Genomic DNA, 18,046 nt, shown 5'->3' with positions numbered 1-18,046 from the left:
GAGATCTCTCTCTTTTTCTTAGTTCGTTCGTTTCGTGAAAGAATTATATAGGGGTTAAACGTCATGGGAGAGGCATGAAGGATGGACTCGGTGAATTCGAAACCTAACATTACACCATCGATTACGCGGACGGTCGTATTAGAAACTCGTAGATCAAACGCCGTTGTATACAGCATCGAGTGTTGCATTGAGTGCCGTCTCTTTCATCCTTGTTCACAGATAACTGGACGAAGATCGCCATTCACTGGTACAGATCAACTACGACAAGTTAGATCTTTCGATCTTGGTTTAGCAACTCCAAATGCTAAATAACCGACAGGCATCAAACTGAATCCTAAGCCGTTTGTTAGAAAATTCCGATCGCGAAATCTAGGATTCGTAATCAGCATATTATCAATAAAATCGACGACAGCGAAAAATTATTTTCATTTTAAAAACGATGTTCGTTTGCGACGACAAAAATGCAACAGTCGTAAGATCGATGTGAGATACGTCACATTTTCATATACAGAGTATCAAAATTTTAATTCCGATATTATATCGATTTTGCGATATCGAAGGTATTTATTAAATAATAAATATAATACAAATGTGATTATTATTGTGTCGGGTAAAAATGGGACAACTCGATTTTTTAATACGATGAAGAAGAGTAGTAATAAGCTCTGTTATAAATATATAAATAAGAAAAGTTATGTGTGTGTAACGTCACGTAAATATTTAACAATCATCGAAAAATTAAAAGATACCTATATAAAAAATACCTTTATAATTGTCATTTCGTTTATTTAAAAATCTTAATTATCTCTGACTATATCTGACTCTATCATAATCTTTATATTTTAATTTAAAAAAGTATGATTCAAGGTAGTGCGTTAGTTAAGAAATAATCATTACGATATGCAAAAATCTGTATTCTGATTAATCGAGCATTTAATCTAGCATTAGAATGACTATAATTTCAATATCATTAAATGACACTTTGACTTTACGCGGTTTTTCGGGAAACGACCAATAAAAACGCCAATTCCTCGTATGTGTAATAAAACTTTTCTTTTTTTTCCAGAGAATATACCCTCCACATCGAGCCGTCCGCGACCTAACATGAAAGACGAGGATCTCTCGCAGGAGCGCGCTTTACCCTTCCGCGGTAGATAGTAAGGCAAGGCGCAATATGGTGAAGCAAGGTAAGGGAGTCGGCCCCTCCGTGTCACGAGGCCCCTCTACTCGCCCCCTACACCAGGGTCCCAACACCGTTCAAGAATCATCTTATTAGAGACCCATGGTATATAAACCCAACGTGCCGGCATGCCGAGCAGTTACATACCGACTTTATTCAGTCGTGCTACGGAGAGTGTAACAACAACAACAATAACGACAATTACATATCCTGTTCGTATATACACGTACGCACGTGTGCTAACGTAATCCCGCCGCTCGTTTGTGAATATCTTGCGAGACCTACTTCCCGGTGATATTTCATTTTGGCATTTTCGGTGGTGCATCGTCACCGATCCTCGAAATCGACAATTGCATCCTTTTTTTTTTTAGCAAGAATTTTCTTTTTATTTTTCGATCAGTGTACATTCTTTTTTTATTAATCGTATATAGTTTGATCTGTTTGTTGTGCTTTTGAAAAGCATACACTGAGAAAAAAAAGTCAACTAAATGCGCTTAGTTGACTATAAATTTTTTAAATTCAAATATCTACATATTTGAATAAAAAAAATTATAACCAACTAAACGCATTTAGTTAAGTTAACGACTTTTTTTTCTCAGTGTAGATTCTAGATCGGCATCAAACTTCATCGGATGATATTTATATGTGTTGTCATTGTTGCAAAAAAAAAAACGAAAATTGAAAACGTGACACTAATTTAATACTGTTAAAAACAAACAATATCGATATAAATAATATTTTTTAATAGCTTAGAGTTCATTGCGATATATATATAATCGTATAATTCTTTAAAAGACGAAATGATATATGCAAATGTGAAAATAATCATCGTTCTTGTGGCATATGCCCTTTTCCATCGCGCGATCGCACATTTATTTTCATTTACGATCGTAAAACGTCTCTCTCGTGGTTATATATTACCTCTCCTTGCGTAGCCGTCGTATTCCCTCCCCTCAATAGAGTGCTAACTTGAAAAAAACTTTTTCACAGTGCGCATTGATTCTCCTCTAAAGGGTTGTTGTTTCACCGCAAACGGGTACGCGAGTTAGCGTGGTTCCCGCACGTCGACCTGCATCACTTAGTGTGGCCGCAAGATGTATTATCTGCAGGTACGTGTGAGAAAAGAATAAAATTCAGCCTGTACCTTCTCTCATGCCTATACATATAACATTATTCATTCATTATATCGCGGTTAGAAATCGAGCTTCTGACGAATCCGCGTGCATTATTTAGTAGGTGTAAGACGTTGCATCAGGGTTCGTTTCTGCCCACGTGTTCCGCATCACCAGCAATTAAGTAATAGAAATACCGTCAGTTTGAAAAATCGCGTAAGTAAAATTTTGCAAGTAATCCCCGGACAAAAGAGAATCAATAAACGAAACGAAATATGAATTATTGAAAGGCCTTTGTACGGCCTTTGCTTTATTGTCTATTATAATTACAAACGGCAGTTTATGATAATTTATCGCATTAAAAGTCAACGGTGATTTACTGATAAAAATGACGGCACATTTGAAATAGAGCCGAGCAGCGTTACTCAAGCGTGATAATATTATTTATCGATACACACGAGATATTCAGATTCTGTTTTCTGATTATGAATTACCGCGACCATCGTTTGTCGCGATTAACTTTGATCGATAAAGTGTGAATATGTAAATAAACCCATAAACAGACGCGAGAGAGGTTCGTGGAGGAACCCGTTTTGCCATCTCTCTCTCTCTCTCCCTCCCTCCCTCTCTCTCTCTCTCTCTCTCTCTTTCGTGTATTCGATTAGCCAAGATTACTCTTTCTCTTTGCCCGACACGACCTTTATGTCGTTTGTAAAACCTCGTTACGACTCAATCCCCAAATGATAAAACACCTTTGTTATAAATCACTTATAACTGTCGTTCGCATAATTCATCCCATTTGATTAATTTCTTATCCGCGGCAAATCGATTGTAAAATATGTATATATAATTTGAGACATGCAGACAGCTAACAGACAGCTGTCGCGCGAATGATCATCTGAAGCGAGAAGAGTCACGTTGACAACTCAACAATTTGATGAATAAATTTCATTTCTGAGAAGGGAGTAAGTAAACTATTCGCTCCCGGAGAATATTGCAAGTCCTTCCCACGAATTGTCGGCATAGATTGCCACTCGCAAATGACATTGTTGTCTCCTTATCGATGAATGTGGACTGGCTTCTGAAAGGATTAAAGTCGGGATCTAAAAAAAAAAAAAAAAAAAAAAAAAGCAGATCAAAGATCAAGCGATCCGACTGTCATTGTTACAACGTATCTCATTATTTCGTCTTATTTAAATATGAAGAAAAGCGATTACAACAATGGCCGATGATATCGCGAGGCATAATATAAACGTCAGTGCGCGCCCACGCGACACGTTGCATCGCTGATGATTTAAAGGATGCGCGATGACACTGTAGCCGCACGATGCATCGGTATTAATAAATCGAGGAACTTGCAATCGCATTTATCAATCTGTGTGTAACTTGTTTGAACTTCGATCGATTACTAAAACCAAGTCGCGAGCGCAGTTCCTTTTCACTCTCGTATTTATATTATTTTATATTTAATTTATGTAATAAATACACACATACACATCCTTCTCTGTCTCTCTCTCTCTCTCTCTCTCTCTCTCTCAATCGTTGCATTCTCGAAGTACAGGGTTAAGAGCATATAATACAAAGGTCTTTACTGTCGCAATAGAGCACAGCTCGCCTGCTGCTTCTCTTCCAAGCAGAAAGAGAAGGAAAAAAAAGAAAAAGACATTGCGTTGGCGTAATACATCCAACATTTATTGATTCGATCTGCTCCTCTTTCATGTAGATTTTCTTTCACATCGCCGTACGATCGAAAGAGAGAGAGTTAATTGCGACGACCAATCGCGCGTATCAACCACGGGTTATTATGTCGAAAAAAAAAGTCCCGCGGCATTTATCGTATACGAAATCGTGCCAACATATGTCCTTTAGTTTCTTGAAGACACACATACAGGCGTGCATTCCGTACGTTTTTCTGTCAGTTTATCAAAAAATTGTAGCAATAATCTTAGTCGCTAATCTATAAATAATTATTGAAAATATATTTCATACACAAGAGAGATAATAATAATTGATGTAACACTTAACATTAAACTTTTTTTTAACGTTTCTCTCCTGGCTTATTGCTTATGTTTTTTAAATCAATATTGTAATTTATATAATAATGTAAATGAATAAAATAATTCTCGCATTTGTAATAAAATGTAATTTATATAAATTTCTCGAGTAAAATCTGATGTGTGGTCGGTTAATATCGTTAATCAATTGCAATAAAGCAATGCAAATCAATTAATTAATAGTTATTTCACAGTAAACAGTTAACGTTATTCATCGCGTAAAAGATTTTCTAATAAATCCTTCAGATAGCATTTATATTGATGATTATTTCTCTTCTACTTGATTAATGTATAAAATTCAAATACATAAAAACATCATTCATAAAATCTGATCAACGCTAATTTGATGCGAAATCTAAATCTTAAATTAACTTAAACATATAATATACATGATCTTTTTTCAAACAAATACAACATCGCGATCTTTTTAAACGATAAAATTAAATCAGATGTTTATAATCATCACATTAATAAGTTATTGATTTTAGTGATGTACGTGTATAAAATTATCGGAAAAAAAAAGAAAATTACATTTAGTTCATAATCTTAATTTTCTATTTATTGTGTAACTCAGCAAGTAATGTAAAAATATTGACGAGAAGGCAAAGTTGAGGACAGCTGATGAGAATTATTTTATCCATTCGACACACATGTTTCATCACAAACTATAATTATTCCTATCAATCTCATCAAAAGTCACAATACGCAAGATATATGTTGCATTAAGGAAAAAATATTTTCCCGACGTCTTGACGTACTAAATATCAAGCCTTCGGCGGTAACAGAAGATTGATTTATTAAAATTACACGCTCATAATACGACTCGCGACACGGCTCGTATTTGTAACTGATAAGCACTTACTCGCAACACAAATGTCATCCACGGGAACGATTGTGCAGATATTCAACACCGGATCTCTGAAAGTTGAGGAGCGTCCGTTTGCGTGGAGAATGCATGATATACCCGGGTATCATTCGGACAAAAGATTCTACTGTACATATTAGACATATAACACATTGCGCTGAAATCGAGGCTCGACGGAAACTCGCGTATCCGGCCATTAACTCGTCGTGTAAGAAAAAAAACTTACTATTTTCACCTATCTTTACAATATTCGTGTGCAAAAAGTTTAGACATTTTTTACGAAAATAAAAATCAAAATATATATATTTGGTTTATAAATTTTTACGTTGTTTCTATTTAAAAAAAAAATATATATATATATATATTTCGTCTCTGTCGAATGTAAAATATTAAATTAGTATTAAATATTAAAAAGATGTAAAAAGCTGAAGAATAATAAAAATTCTGTGACACACGTAATGTACATTACATGTGATGCGTAATTAAAATTGCAAAGATATAAAATCCATATATGCACCGAATGTCAATACGCGTCTACGCTGATGGCACTAAACTGTCATCAAGTGCTTGCGACATCGCGACAGCTTATTACATGCGTTCTCGTTATATAGCTGGACTTGGACGATTTCTCGAAATGTCGACTGCTGACATATGTTCCGATTATAAAAACACGTCTTCGTCTTGCGCATTCATATTGCAAATCACGCGATAAACTTGCATTAAACGTCGCGAATAAGTAATAGTCGTGTTTATAACTTATGTTGTATGTGTATTATCACGTTTGAAAGCGTAATCTCGGTTTTATGTATTTCCATTTATTCGGGAAATATGAAATTTATGATTTAAGAACATCGAGAACAAGCTCTTCTATTCAAGCTGGTAATAAAATATTTTCTATAAAATGCAGGAATGTAGCACACAAGATGATAAATGAGTAATAAATATGTTTAGAAAAAAGATAGATCGACAAGAAAGAAGATTTATTCTCTGCGAAATTATAAATTCCTAATCTCTGAAATCTCGGAGAATTCACACGACTTTCTCTCACGCGTGTGGTACAACCAGGTGTGTAATGCCGTTCCAAGTCCTTCAAATTAATAAAAGATTACATATCATAACGCATTTATAAGAGAGGTGTTTCTGTCGCTCTTTAAAAGCCGCGATGAAAACTGTTATCCACTTATTTACGGAAACCTCATAGCATGAAATCGATATAATACCTTGATTTAAAACATCCCCGACATTCTTCTCTCTTTTTCCCTTATCAAGAAAAATTTCATCGATACGTATATCGCGCGATTAAAAGTTTCTCTGATCGTCCATTGACGCAAATCCCTTTATTAATATCGATTTAGATCCTGCCTTCTGCAGGAAAAAAACCAAGCCAGAAAAATAAATAAACAGATCTTGCAACATTTTGTTTAATTAATTTAATTATTTCATAAATATTTGTTTAAAATATTTAGTCTTATCGAACAAAATATTACAAGATCTCAATTGATTTATTTTTGCGGATTAATTTCTTTCCGCGAAAAAGCCATCGATTTTTAGAATCACGAATGAATGAGACTGCCGTAACTTCTTTCGCTCGGAGAGCGTGTTTCTCAGCAAACCTGACTTCTGCACAGCTGGCCGTACTCTGCGTGACGGTGGCCAATGTCATTGGTGATCTACCACCGGGCACGCGACGCAACACATACCTGCCGCCTGAGCCGACGAAGGGCGGTTACACGTACAGCAAGCCGCCGGTGTCGTTCCCGAAGCCCACGCCGAGCTTTCCCAGGCCTAGACCGACACCCACTGTTCCCAGACCGACGCCGACCTACCTCGAGCCTAGACCGACACCGACTTATGGTGTGCCCAGGCCGACGCCGACCTATGGCGTGCCCAGGCCAACGCCGACCTATGGGGTACCCAGGCCGACACCGACCTACGGCGTACCCAGACCGACCCCCACATCTGGTTATCCACCCTATACCGGCCAAGGAAGCGGTATCAGCGGGAATACTATCGAGCCTGGTGTAAGTGTACACGAGAAAAAAATATTTGCATCTTCTTCCTTTTCAAGAGAAATGATTAAAATATAATCAGTCATCTGAAAAACACTTCTAGAAAAAATTTTTATTTTTCTAAATGTTGTGATTGCTCGGGATATATATTTAACTCTTTTTTTTTAACTGATCAAACTGATTTAGCTCTTTGATTATCTCTCGTTATAGCATGACCATCATCATCACGAACCCGGCATGCCTTTCGACTTCAATTACGCCGTGAAGGAGGACGCCTTCGGCAACGATTATTCTCACAACGCTATTAGCGACGGCGATATCGTTCGCGGTGAATACAGAGTGCAGCTTCCGGATGGCAGGACGCAAATCGTGCGATACACCGCTGACTGGCAACACGGATTTAGCGCACAGGTGTCTTATGACGGGAATCCCCGCTATGACATACCTCGACCAGGCGGAGACTTTCGAGGCTACTAGCTTTAGCATCGAGTCTAGGATTGTTCAATTTCCGTCAAATCAAAAAAGACTACAGCACAACGAATCGTTATACTGTATGTAATGACATTCTAAAAAAAAATCATTACAAGTAATAAAAAAAAAGGATGTATTATAAAAGATAAATGATAGCTTTTATAGAGGATAATGCTCGTTATATCTTTTATGACGATATCGATAAAAGCAGAGTGTTTTAAAACTGGCGAAAAGTTCATATGTATAGTGTTGTTTCTTGCGAAATTTTTTAATCGATTTTTTTCTAATAAAAATGTCGAAGTAGATTATTATCTTACAACACAAATCTCTAAACTTTATCATTCGATGTCTAAAGTTTATCTTTAGACATCAAATAATAATCAAAACATTTATTTGTACATGTCTGAATCTTATTCATGCGCGTGTACGCCTTTAATATAATATATACTTTTAATATTTATAACTCAAAAACTATTAATGTTATTAATCTTGTACATTTATTTCTAATACAAACTTTGCAAGAAATAACAATATTCTCTCCGCCAATTTTAGGATGAATATATGTACATCAGCACGAGCCCTCTTCCCTTTCTTTTCTCTTTACAGATTTTTAAATAAATAAAAAAATGTAATTATCTGTGCTATACAATCATTATTATAGTCTTATTTTGATTACAGATACTTACAGATTAGTTTACGAATCATGAAAGATTAAATTATGTTGACCTACATTAAACTTTCTATACAATTGTACAATAAAAATTGTATTTATTTGTACAATTTAATTGTACAATAAAAATCATGTTTGTACCACTGCTTTGTGATAAAAATTATACAGGATGAAAGAAAATAGAGAAAATAGAAAATAGATATATAATACTCTTCGTTTATGCTATTCTATCTTACTCTGCACATTGAATTTCATTATATTAAAATCTTAAAATGAATTAAGATTTTATCGCTCTTTAAGCAATGTTAGTATAAACATTGCTTAAAGCAGTTATTACAGATTAATATTATATATATAAAATTAATTTTTGTAATTGAATTATATAATAAAACAACTATATACTCAAGAAGAAAAATTTGATATAATAAAATTTAAAAATGAAAACTTTCTTTGAATTTACTAGATTGATATAACTAGAAATGTTTCTATATAATCAGCCTTAGTTTCAATTGAAATACATATAATAAAGTATGAATAAGAGAAATACTTAATTATTATTAAATGTTCTTAATATAGAGTCCACACCATTTCATATTAAATATATGATTCATATAAAACTTCCAGTGACTATTATTTGCTCGAGTATCAGTGAAACTGTACATGCAAATTAATGAAATCATTATAGATTCCTAAGTTTTTATTCACACCAATATATTAAAAAGCACTTGCAATATGATGGTGTTTGTCCTCTTAACTATTTTTTCTAAAATTTACTAAAAGTTTGTTAAAAGCTAATAGTGTAAATAAAATAGAATTTTGTCATGTAAATCAGTATATTAATAAGCATCAATATATCAATAAATATATTATCAAACAGACTGTGTATGTATATATGTATATTTCCAATCTAATTACCTAATTTATATCTCTCAATATACAATTTTTATAAAGTTTAACAATCATACCCATACAGATGTGCTTCTGCATACGCTCTCGGCATATCATCTGAATTTCTACGAATTCTTCTGCCAACTGGTTCTAAATCATTGTAACATTTTGTGAACACTCTTTCTATGGCTGCTTCTGCTACCTTTTCTGATACATCATGCACAGCCATTACTGACAGCTTAGCTTTGTGTTTCACACAATTCTAGAAAAATAACACGTTACACATTAATATATATTCTAAATTAAAAAGTAGGATGCACATACAAGAGCATATCGTCCTATTTTAATAAAGATCAATTTTTAAAATAATTTACCTGATGCGTTGCTTTTATATTCATGAAAGACGAATCACCTTGTAGCATTGAACTCATAAAACTACAGTGACCGATATTCGCTGCTCTGATTTCTGTACAGGCTAGATGATCAATGTTTTTCATATCTAATTTATTTTGACAATAGTCAAACATATGAATCATTTCATGTAACAGAACACCACGAACTACGTTTTTACTAGTTGCCATGTTTTGACAAATAACTACCTGCAGTAAAAATAAATTTTCCTTATTATTCTTTGTATATGTATATATATAACATATAATAATACGTAATAAGTTCTAAAATTTTATTTAAAAAATACTCTGATATATAATGATATAATAAGATGTTTCATCAATAAAGAAACATGTAATACAGAATAAATTTTAATTAAATAACTGGAATAAATATAGTCACCTGATTTAATTCTGAATCATATCCACCAGTTACAAGTGGATTGCACACTTCGCAGGAAATATGTCTCCGGATATCTATTTCACTGAAACATCATTTATTATATAATAATTATTCACTACAATGAAACAAATAATTACAGATTTGTATACACAAAATAAAAAGCTACAAACCATCCAGAAGACTTTAATGCTCCCACCATAAGTTTTACTATAGGACCTACAAGAGAATATTAAAATAAGACACAACATAATAAATTAAAAAAGTATTTTTGTCAATACACACATTTTATCGTATACATTTTCTCTACATTTATTAAAAAATTTAATGGATATTAAATACACATAAATATTAAAATTCTCTTTGCAAAAAGCATATTCTTTACATATGATATTTTAAACAAAGCAAATTTTACATTCGTAAGCGTATGAAAATAGAAAGTTTATATCTTTACTCTTTTTATTTCACCCTCGTATAGATAAGGGATATCGTACTATCTTTTATGCATTTATAAACATTGTCTTCGCATCTGGTTTTATCTATCGATTCTCGTCCCGCAGCTCCAATCATTATCTTCCACCAGCTCGAGCTTTGTTTAGCTCCTCTCCTTTCGGGATACATATCAGAACCCCATAAACCGCCGTTGGTTGAATTATCCGCTGTGACCGCTTCCTTGCCAGCATCACCCTCGTCTCTTTTTCCATCGCCTGACTTTTCATTCTTCACTGTCATCGTCACGCGAAATAGAAAATCAACGCGATATAAATAAATCGATATAAATAAATATCAATCACACTATAATTTACCCTACTATCAGTCAAATATTCCCGTATTAATACACTGCAGGTTTATCTGCGAATTTTAGGTTACAAGTTACATCACGCACTCGGCGTGAAATTCGGAATAAAATCCGCGCATGCGTAGCAGCGCAAGCGCGGCAGACGACCGTAGACGTAAGTAGTTCTAGATTGCGTTCGAGCTACTAAACGTCAACGCTCTCGTAATGTCCTCCTATTGGCTCCCCGAAGTGTTGACGTTTCTCGCCGCAGTCAATCCGCTCACGCGAAACGTCAACAATCGCGTCTATGTAATGTCGACTTAATTGTAATTTTTTTTTTTCGCACTTGACGAAAATTTCGCACAATGATTCTCATTCTTGTCAATCGAGCTTTCGACGGGGAGGGGCGGATATTTAGAAAACAGCTGTTCGGTGGACATGTTTATCGCGCCGCGGCTGCATGGGAGATGCGTAGCGATTCATCCCCGTCGTCGTCGACTCACGAGATAACGTGGCGGGAATAAAATGTGATGCGCGGAATGCGGGACAGGGATTACACGGGTCGTTACGAGAGCGCGTTTGGTGCCGCGAGTAGTCGAGAGGCGAGGCTACTGCACGGGTTATGTTTTTGATGATACGCGCGTAAAATAATATCATGGCACAGTGCAAGTTAACCCCGCGGGAGTTCATCGGCAATGCTTTCTCCCCGCAGATCGCCGTAGTTTGCTCGACTGCGGCTGACGCTGTCTGTCAAAAGAATAATCTGTCATTCGTCGAGTTGCTTCAACCCTTTTGCAAATTAAACACCGAAGGTAAGCCGATATCTGCATCACGTCCGTTTCATTGATAACTCATGCATTATTAACGCGTCTGTCGTTGATAAATTTTTAATCTTGCATTATGCGTTTTACATTAACTGGTATGTCGATTAAAATTCGGTATTTCAATATTTCAATATTTAAAATTATTAAATTCTTAAAATTATAAATATTTCAATATTTAAAATTCAATATTCTATGATTTGTATAAGTGTTTGTTTGTGTACGTGTATATATTAAAAGCAGCATATATTTTCACAGGTCATTTTAAAGATCCTCAAGGAAATACTGTAGCAATCAGGAATCTTCGCCTTTCTATACAGGACATCAATGCGCGTCCACCAGAACCAAGTCTTGCCAAGAAGATGTTGAATGAAGCGGTCAGTTCTACTTTATGCGAACGTACAACTACAGTTCGCATTGGTTTGACTGAGTTAGATGTTCCCATTTCTGTACCTTGGTTCGAAGCATGGAGAGAAACATTTCTCAGTGTCCAGTTTCCATCGGATCACGAATTTACAAAGCATTTGCTTGCATGTATGATAGTAGTTTCTACAACAGAGGACAATCCATTAGAGAAAATTCAGACCATGGGAGCACAATTGCATCAAAGTGTGTCGGGAAAATTACCTAAGTGGTTCAATAACAATGCTCTTAGATATTACATCTTAGTTCATGATGCTATTCAGGATGATAGAAATAAGTAAGTATATATATATATATATATATATATATATATATATATATATATATATATATTGTTTTCTAAATTATTTTTGTCACTGATGTTTCCAGAATTCTCAGTTAAAAGATAACTGACAATTTTTTTATTAGGCAAAAAGAATTATGTACATGTATAACATATATATGCATATATTTTTCAGAGCAGAAATAGTTTTTACAGAGATGAAGACTATTTATGGTGCTAACAATTGTTTTCTATTACAAATGAATTCGAGACCGCCGGGTCTTTCCGACGACAATACTCACTTGCCTGATCCATGGAGTCAATTTTTGACAAAACATTCAGAATTGTCTGGCAACAGCGAACAAAATAGCTCGCCTCGTACACCCGCAGATACAGGTGGGGTATCGGCCATGCCGAGCGAGCTGACTATGGAGTCTGATAAGTATGTGTTTAATAAGTATCTTATTTTTGTCGAAATTGTTTATAAATAGCACATTAGCACAAAAGTTTTAGATTTTTTAAATACATTTATAATTTATGAATATTTTCTGCAGAACGAGTCAAGCTGGGACACCGTTAATGCCACACAATCCTATTACATTACCGTCTTCGGATTTAACGCAATTAATCTCCGGAATTGACACAATTAATTTCTCCTCTGAATTATCCGAATCAGCGAATGCACAATTAGAAGTTGGACAAGAAGCAGTTCCAGTTACAATTCATCCGCTGAGTCCAAACGATGACAAGTCGCAAAATTTTATTTCTGCGACTAATATCAAGGGTCAATCTGTTACTACTAGCTCACCAATAAATACAAATGTCTGGGCGGATTCTCCGAATTACGTGATTGCTCAACACGGTGCTCGTCTTTCCACTCAAGATTTGGAAAGATTACGGACGCTGATTACAGAATTCTGCCTGCGAAGCTTGTTGCCTTATGTAGAAAAGCAGATTGGCCTATTAAACGATGTGATCTCGAACAAAAAGGGCGTCAGCAGATCACTATTTAGCGCTACGAGACGTTGGTTTGGTACAAATAAACCTGGTGCACCAGGTTCGGCGCCGTCAAATGCTGTAATGTAAGAAAAACATTTTTTTATTATCTTTTATGTTTTATTCGAAGAAAGAAAGACTTTTTTTTTCAATTTAACAATCTCGTTAAAATTAAAATCAAACTAATTACATTGACGATACGATTAGTATTTCTGAAATTTCTCTTATTTACATTTCAGTTATACAGCAGAATCGCCGGAATTGCAATTACGACGCTTAGGTGATTTATGTTTCATGTTCGGTCACTATTCTCTCGCTTATCAAGCGTATCACAGTGCGAAACGCGATTTTGCAGCAGATCAAGCTTGGGTGTATTACGCGGGAGCTCTAGAAATGGCTGCTTTAAGCGCATTCATGCAAGGCGAAACAAACAGGAAGACCATCGAGTATATGGACGACGCGATATTAACTTACACGAATAGCTGTAAGATGCCTCAGTTCGCGACAAGGGCGACGTTGCTGAGCGCTGAGTGTTTGAAGGGTCGAGGATTGTACGGAGAGGCCGCGAAGCAACTTATACGAATGACAAGCGAGGATTCGGATCTACGTTCGGCCTTGTTACTCGAACAAGCCGCTTATTGCTTTATCGGCCCGAAAATGATGCGTAAATATGCGTTCCACGCAGTGCTGGCTGGGCACAGATTCTCGAAGGCTGGCCAAAAGAAACACTCGCTGAGATGTTATCAACAGGCGTATCAGGTAGACACAATGTCCATTAAATATTATATTATCACTGAACTGTTTCATAAGTAACGTATATTACACTAGGTTTATTACGAAAGGGGCTGGTCTTTGGCCGAGGATCACATTCATTTTACAATCGGCAGGCAGGCTGCGTCCCTGAAACAAATTTCCGAAGCTGTGAAAGCATTTGAAAAGTTACTTAACGCTTTTAGTAAACAACACGCTGTGCAACAAGCCGCGTTTTTGAGAGAGTTCTTACACACTCGTAACGTGAGTATACACAGACGGATTGTTATCACATAAATAGTATAAAAAGAGATATTAGTATTGAATAATATTTATTCATATCCGTTATGCAGTTATTGTTTCAGGAAAATGGCACTAGTTGTAAAGGATTTCCAATTTTACCTTTGCCGTTGATAGATAGCAACAATATTAAAGTATTATTCGGACCTTTGAGTAAACAAAGTGAAAGCAATATTCCGGCGAGCCACGTTACGTTTAATACCGAGGAGACGGATGACACGAAATGGTCGAAAATGGAGGAGTTGTTGATAACTGAGGCGCAGGGATCTCCACCTATGATATTTAAGCCAACGATTGCTCTGTACTCCAGAACGAGTAATAATACTATAAAACCGAATGCAGTTCTAGACGAACCGGTGCATTATTCTATCGAACTGCACAATCCGTTACACGTCCCGTTACCATTGTCAGATGTGACCTTACTATGGTCGTTCACCTGCAATAACGAGACAATCACGAACGAAATAGAAACGAGCGACGATTCAAATCCGGTCGTCTCGAATATCGTGGACGCAATTTTGTTACAACCGGCATGCAAACAGAATATCGTGCTATCTCTGACACCCAAGCGAGTAGGGGAATTGAGGGTCTTAGGTATAAGTTACAAACTGTCCAATCCGGTACAAGGGATAAATGATTCACCGGTTGCAAATTCGACCGTAGTTATCGCCGGTAAAAGATTGTTTGAGATTACACCGCCGAAATTAAAAAATATCAAAGAAAAACCCAGTTCGAGCTTATATGGAAAGGATTATCGACTAGAAATGAACGTGATAGAAAAAGCATCATTTATGCAGGTACGAGTTCTCGCGTAAATAAATTGTTCATGTCATACGATACACATGCAGATATTGATTTTTATACTTCTCTTTGCAGATACTTTTCACCAAGCTATCACCGGAAATGCTGTGTGGTGAAGTACAAAAGGTGGAAGTCACGTTAAAAAATATAGGCAACGCGCCATTGAGAAATGTGTACATCGCATCCACTGATGCCAAGCTTTTTACGTTAGAAGGCTCAGAAATCGATAAGAGTGAAGGTAAAGGTATCTTTATTAAAATACATTGTTTCTATAAATGAGGGAAGAGTATATAGCTTTATATTCTCTCTCTATTCTGTATAACAACGATATCGAATGCTTGCAGACTCGACGATGAAGAAGAGTAGTAGATCAGTCACAAAAGTAGTATTACCAGCCTCCATGAATGGTGTATTAAATGTAGGAGAAATTTATAAAATGCCACTTTGGGTACAAGCCCCGTACGAAAAGGGCACTCATAGATTAGATTTACTCTTCTATTACGAAAGCGTTGAATCGAAGACCACGTTGAAACATCGGTTGTGCCGACATATTTGGCAATTGACCGTGTTAGATTCGATACAAATTACTGCGATCGCTGCTAGAAGTGGATTATTCAAGGATGACTCGCCGACATTAAATCTAATAATGTCCGTTAAGAATACCAATCAAGTACACGATCCATCCATAAATGAAATTATGCTGTCAAAAGTGTCGCTTCACAGCGCTATATGGTCAGCGTTTCATTCTTCCGTTCTACCGCCAAACATAAAAGTGCAACCCCAGGAAGTGTTTCATTTGATGCTAAAGTTGAAGAAGAAGACTGACGACGAATCGATTATTTCCGACGTGTCCTTGATTCGTGACGACGAAGCCAACAGGATATCGATCGATGATTATCCGTTTATTAATTTTGTACAAAGACGTAATATTCAACCGTTGGATGTAAATGAAAATGCAAATGATGTACAGCAATTTCAACCGCAGCAAAATGTCGAACACAACTCTGTATTAAACATCATGGCGTTGAATTCTACGTTAATTGTCAAATGGTGTGCCAATGTAACGGAGAGTGGTGTGGTCACCCGGATGGCGCTCGGACAACATCACCTAGAACTTGAACATTTGAACAAAATGTACAAACATCCGAGGGAACCGCGTACCGAGCGTAATGAATTTGGTGCTCGCTTAAAAGTCTTTGGGCCAGATCGAAACGTACCAAATGTGATAACCGCTCCTGTTAAAGACCCTGTATGGGAAGCAGAATGCTTGAAGAGTCTAATTTCTTACTCACTCAGTCATCAAAGGCAGATTACGCACAGTTTTCAGCAAAGTCGGTTGTGCATTGTTCCTGTAACGATATATATACAGAATCACTCGAAGATGCGACTCGATGTTAAAATAAGTACGATAGGCACTAGCAGGTAAGAGCATCAATATATCATCTCTTTTAGCTATATTTGTTTAATATCATATACATATAACATTATCGTACTATCTTTTAATTATATATGTATTTTTTTTTTTACAGTGAAACTCATCTTCCAAATATTAAGTCCCAACTGTATTCACCACAAGCTTCAACGTATTACAAATACGCTGGGCATTCGTCAATTTATTCTAATGTTGAAGCATGTGCAAGTAGCGTCGCAAAATTACATGCCGTATTACCCAGTACAGGGACGTACGATTTAGCAGCGCGAATAGATATATCCGTTAAAGATGTAAATAGCAAAGAGTATGTCGCTCAAAAAGGCAAAATGGAAAGCATATGTATAATTAATGACGGCAGTACATAGGTTAGGTATCGCGATTTTTTAGAATCATCACGGATATGGAAGTACTATTTTTAGTGTAATTCGGAATCATTCCTTGTCTCTCTATTTCTCTCTTTTCAGTGTATGTACATGTCATATGTTCAAAATTGTTACATTATACAGTTGATATTTTAATAACGCATCAACATATTTTTTACCTCGTACATTACGTTTCAGTGTTCATCACAATCATTTACAAACCCTGATGAGCACGTATTAAAAGTATATATATATATATATATATATATATATATATATACACATACAAATTTAAACTTTCTTATTTCAAAATCTATTTTGTTTTGTTAGTCTTATTAACGTAGTTATTTAATTTTCTTATGACCTGTTAGTCTTGAGCTACCTCATGGTAATCTTTAAAGCAGTCAAATGCATAGCAGAAATTTAAACAACTCTTTCTGTTGCAATTGTAATTAAGGATGACTGCATATATACATATATATATATATGTGGCTGCCAAATCAACACATGTTACCTTCTGTCAAGACATATCGTTCTTAAAATAGTTTTGTATAACTATCTCAAATGATCAACTTTTGTGTTATTTTCATTAATGAAAAGAATTTTTTTTTATTATACGAATTCTCTTTCTCTATCTTTCGGAATATACAGATTAAATATATGTCTTGTCATGTTAAAAAAAAATAAAAATGTTTATGCACTTTTAGTTTTCTATAATTCGATATTTATGTATATACGTGATTGGTGATTGTCCTAATTTAATTATTTATATAACAAAATAGAAAATAGAATTATGAGAAGATTAGAATTTCAACCATTTTCACAAATGGTAAACACATATGCAACATATAAGAGATTAATAATTTTTTTTAATGATCTACAAAGATTGGAAAGAACAAATACAAAGAATATTTGAAGTTTTTTAAATAATAGACTTGTATTATATTTTTTGTACAGTGTATCTTTCGTAAAGTAAGAATGGGTGTAAGTTTCATATAAATAATGAAACTATTAAATTTTATATAGATTAGAAGATAATGCGAAAAAAAACTCTGTACATATCTTGTCAGATTCACAAGTTAA

General features: G+C 35.3%; 3 protein-coding genes across 5 annotated transcripts; 2 read left to right on the top strand and 1 right to left on the bottom strand.

Annotated features, from left to right (window-relative positions):
* Positions 1–1,282: 1,282 nt before the first annotated feature.
* LOC140668522 (uncharacterized) lies at positions 1,283–8,423 on the top strand. 2 transcript variants are annotated; one of them, XM_072897596.1, is made up of 4 exons: positions 1,283–1,392; positions 2,171–2,289; positions 6,840–7,232; positions 7,431–8,423. In XM_072897596.1, the coding sequence occupies exons 2-4, from the start codon at positions 2,275–2,277 to the stop codon at positions 7,695–7,697; spliced, it is 675 nt and encodes a 224-aa protein (XP_072753697.1). In that variant the 5' UTR covers positions 1,283–1,392; positions 2,171–2,274; the 3' UTR covers positions 7,698–8,423. The 2 variants fall into 2 exon arrangements, with proteins under 2 accessions (XP_072753697.1, XP_072753698.1); XM_072897597.1 differs by having other exon boundaries at positions 1,313–1,406.
* A 752-nt stretch (positions 8,424–9,175) lies between these two features.
* LOC140668521 (mitochondrial inner membrane protease ATP23 homolog) lies at positions 9,176–10,952 on the bottom strand. 2 transcript variants are annotated; one of them, XM_072897595.1, is made up of 6 exons: positions 10,845–10,944; positions 10,533–10,763; positions 10,212–10,257; positions 10,042–10,123; positions 9,624–9,848; positions 9,176–9,511 (listed from the first exon to the last, which is right to left on the bottom strand). In XM_072897595.1, the coding sequence occupies exons 2-6, from the start codon at positions 10,657–10,659 to the stop codon at positions 9,314–9,316; spliced, it is 678 nt and encodes a 225-aa protein (XP_072753696.1). In that variant the 5' UTR covers positions 10,660–10,763; positions 10,845–10,944; the 3' UTR covers positions 9,176–9,313. The 2 variants fall into 2 exon arrangements, with proteins under 2 accessions (XP_072753696.1, XP_072753695.1); XM_072897594.1 differs by having other exon boundaries at positions 10,533–10,952.
* A 243-nt stretch (positions 10,953–11,195) lies between these two features.
* On the top strand, positions 11,196–17,618 carry L(3)76bdm (trafficking protein particle complex subunit 8 homolog l(3)76BDm). Its single transcript, XM_072897791.1, has 10 exons — positions 11,196–11,628; positions 11,896–12,337; positions 12,519–12,764; positions 12,877–13,404; positions 13,558–14,077; positions 14,147–14,332; positions 14,422–15,165; positions 15,245–15,407; positions 15,514–16,591; positions 16,699–17,618. Exons 1-10 carry the CDS (start codon positions 11,472–11,474, stop codon positions 16,964–16,966), a joined length of 4,332 nt encoding a protein of 1,443 aa, XP_072753892.1. The 5' UTR covers positions 11,196–11,471; the 3' UTR covers positions 16,967–17,618.
* Positions 17,619–18,046: the final 428 nt, after the last annotated feature.

Source organism: Anoplolepis gracilipes, chromosome 8, assembly GCF_047496725.1.
Source record: "Anoplolepis gracilipes chromosome 8, ASM4749672v1, whole genome shotgun sequence".
Taxonomy (NCBI): Eukaryota; Metazoa; Arthropoda; class Insecta; order Hymenoptera; family Formicidae; genus Anoplolepis; species Anoplolepis gracilipes.
Note: the sequence above shows the minus strand (reverse complement) of the source record. Positions and strands in the feature narration are given on the sequence as shown.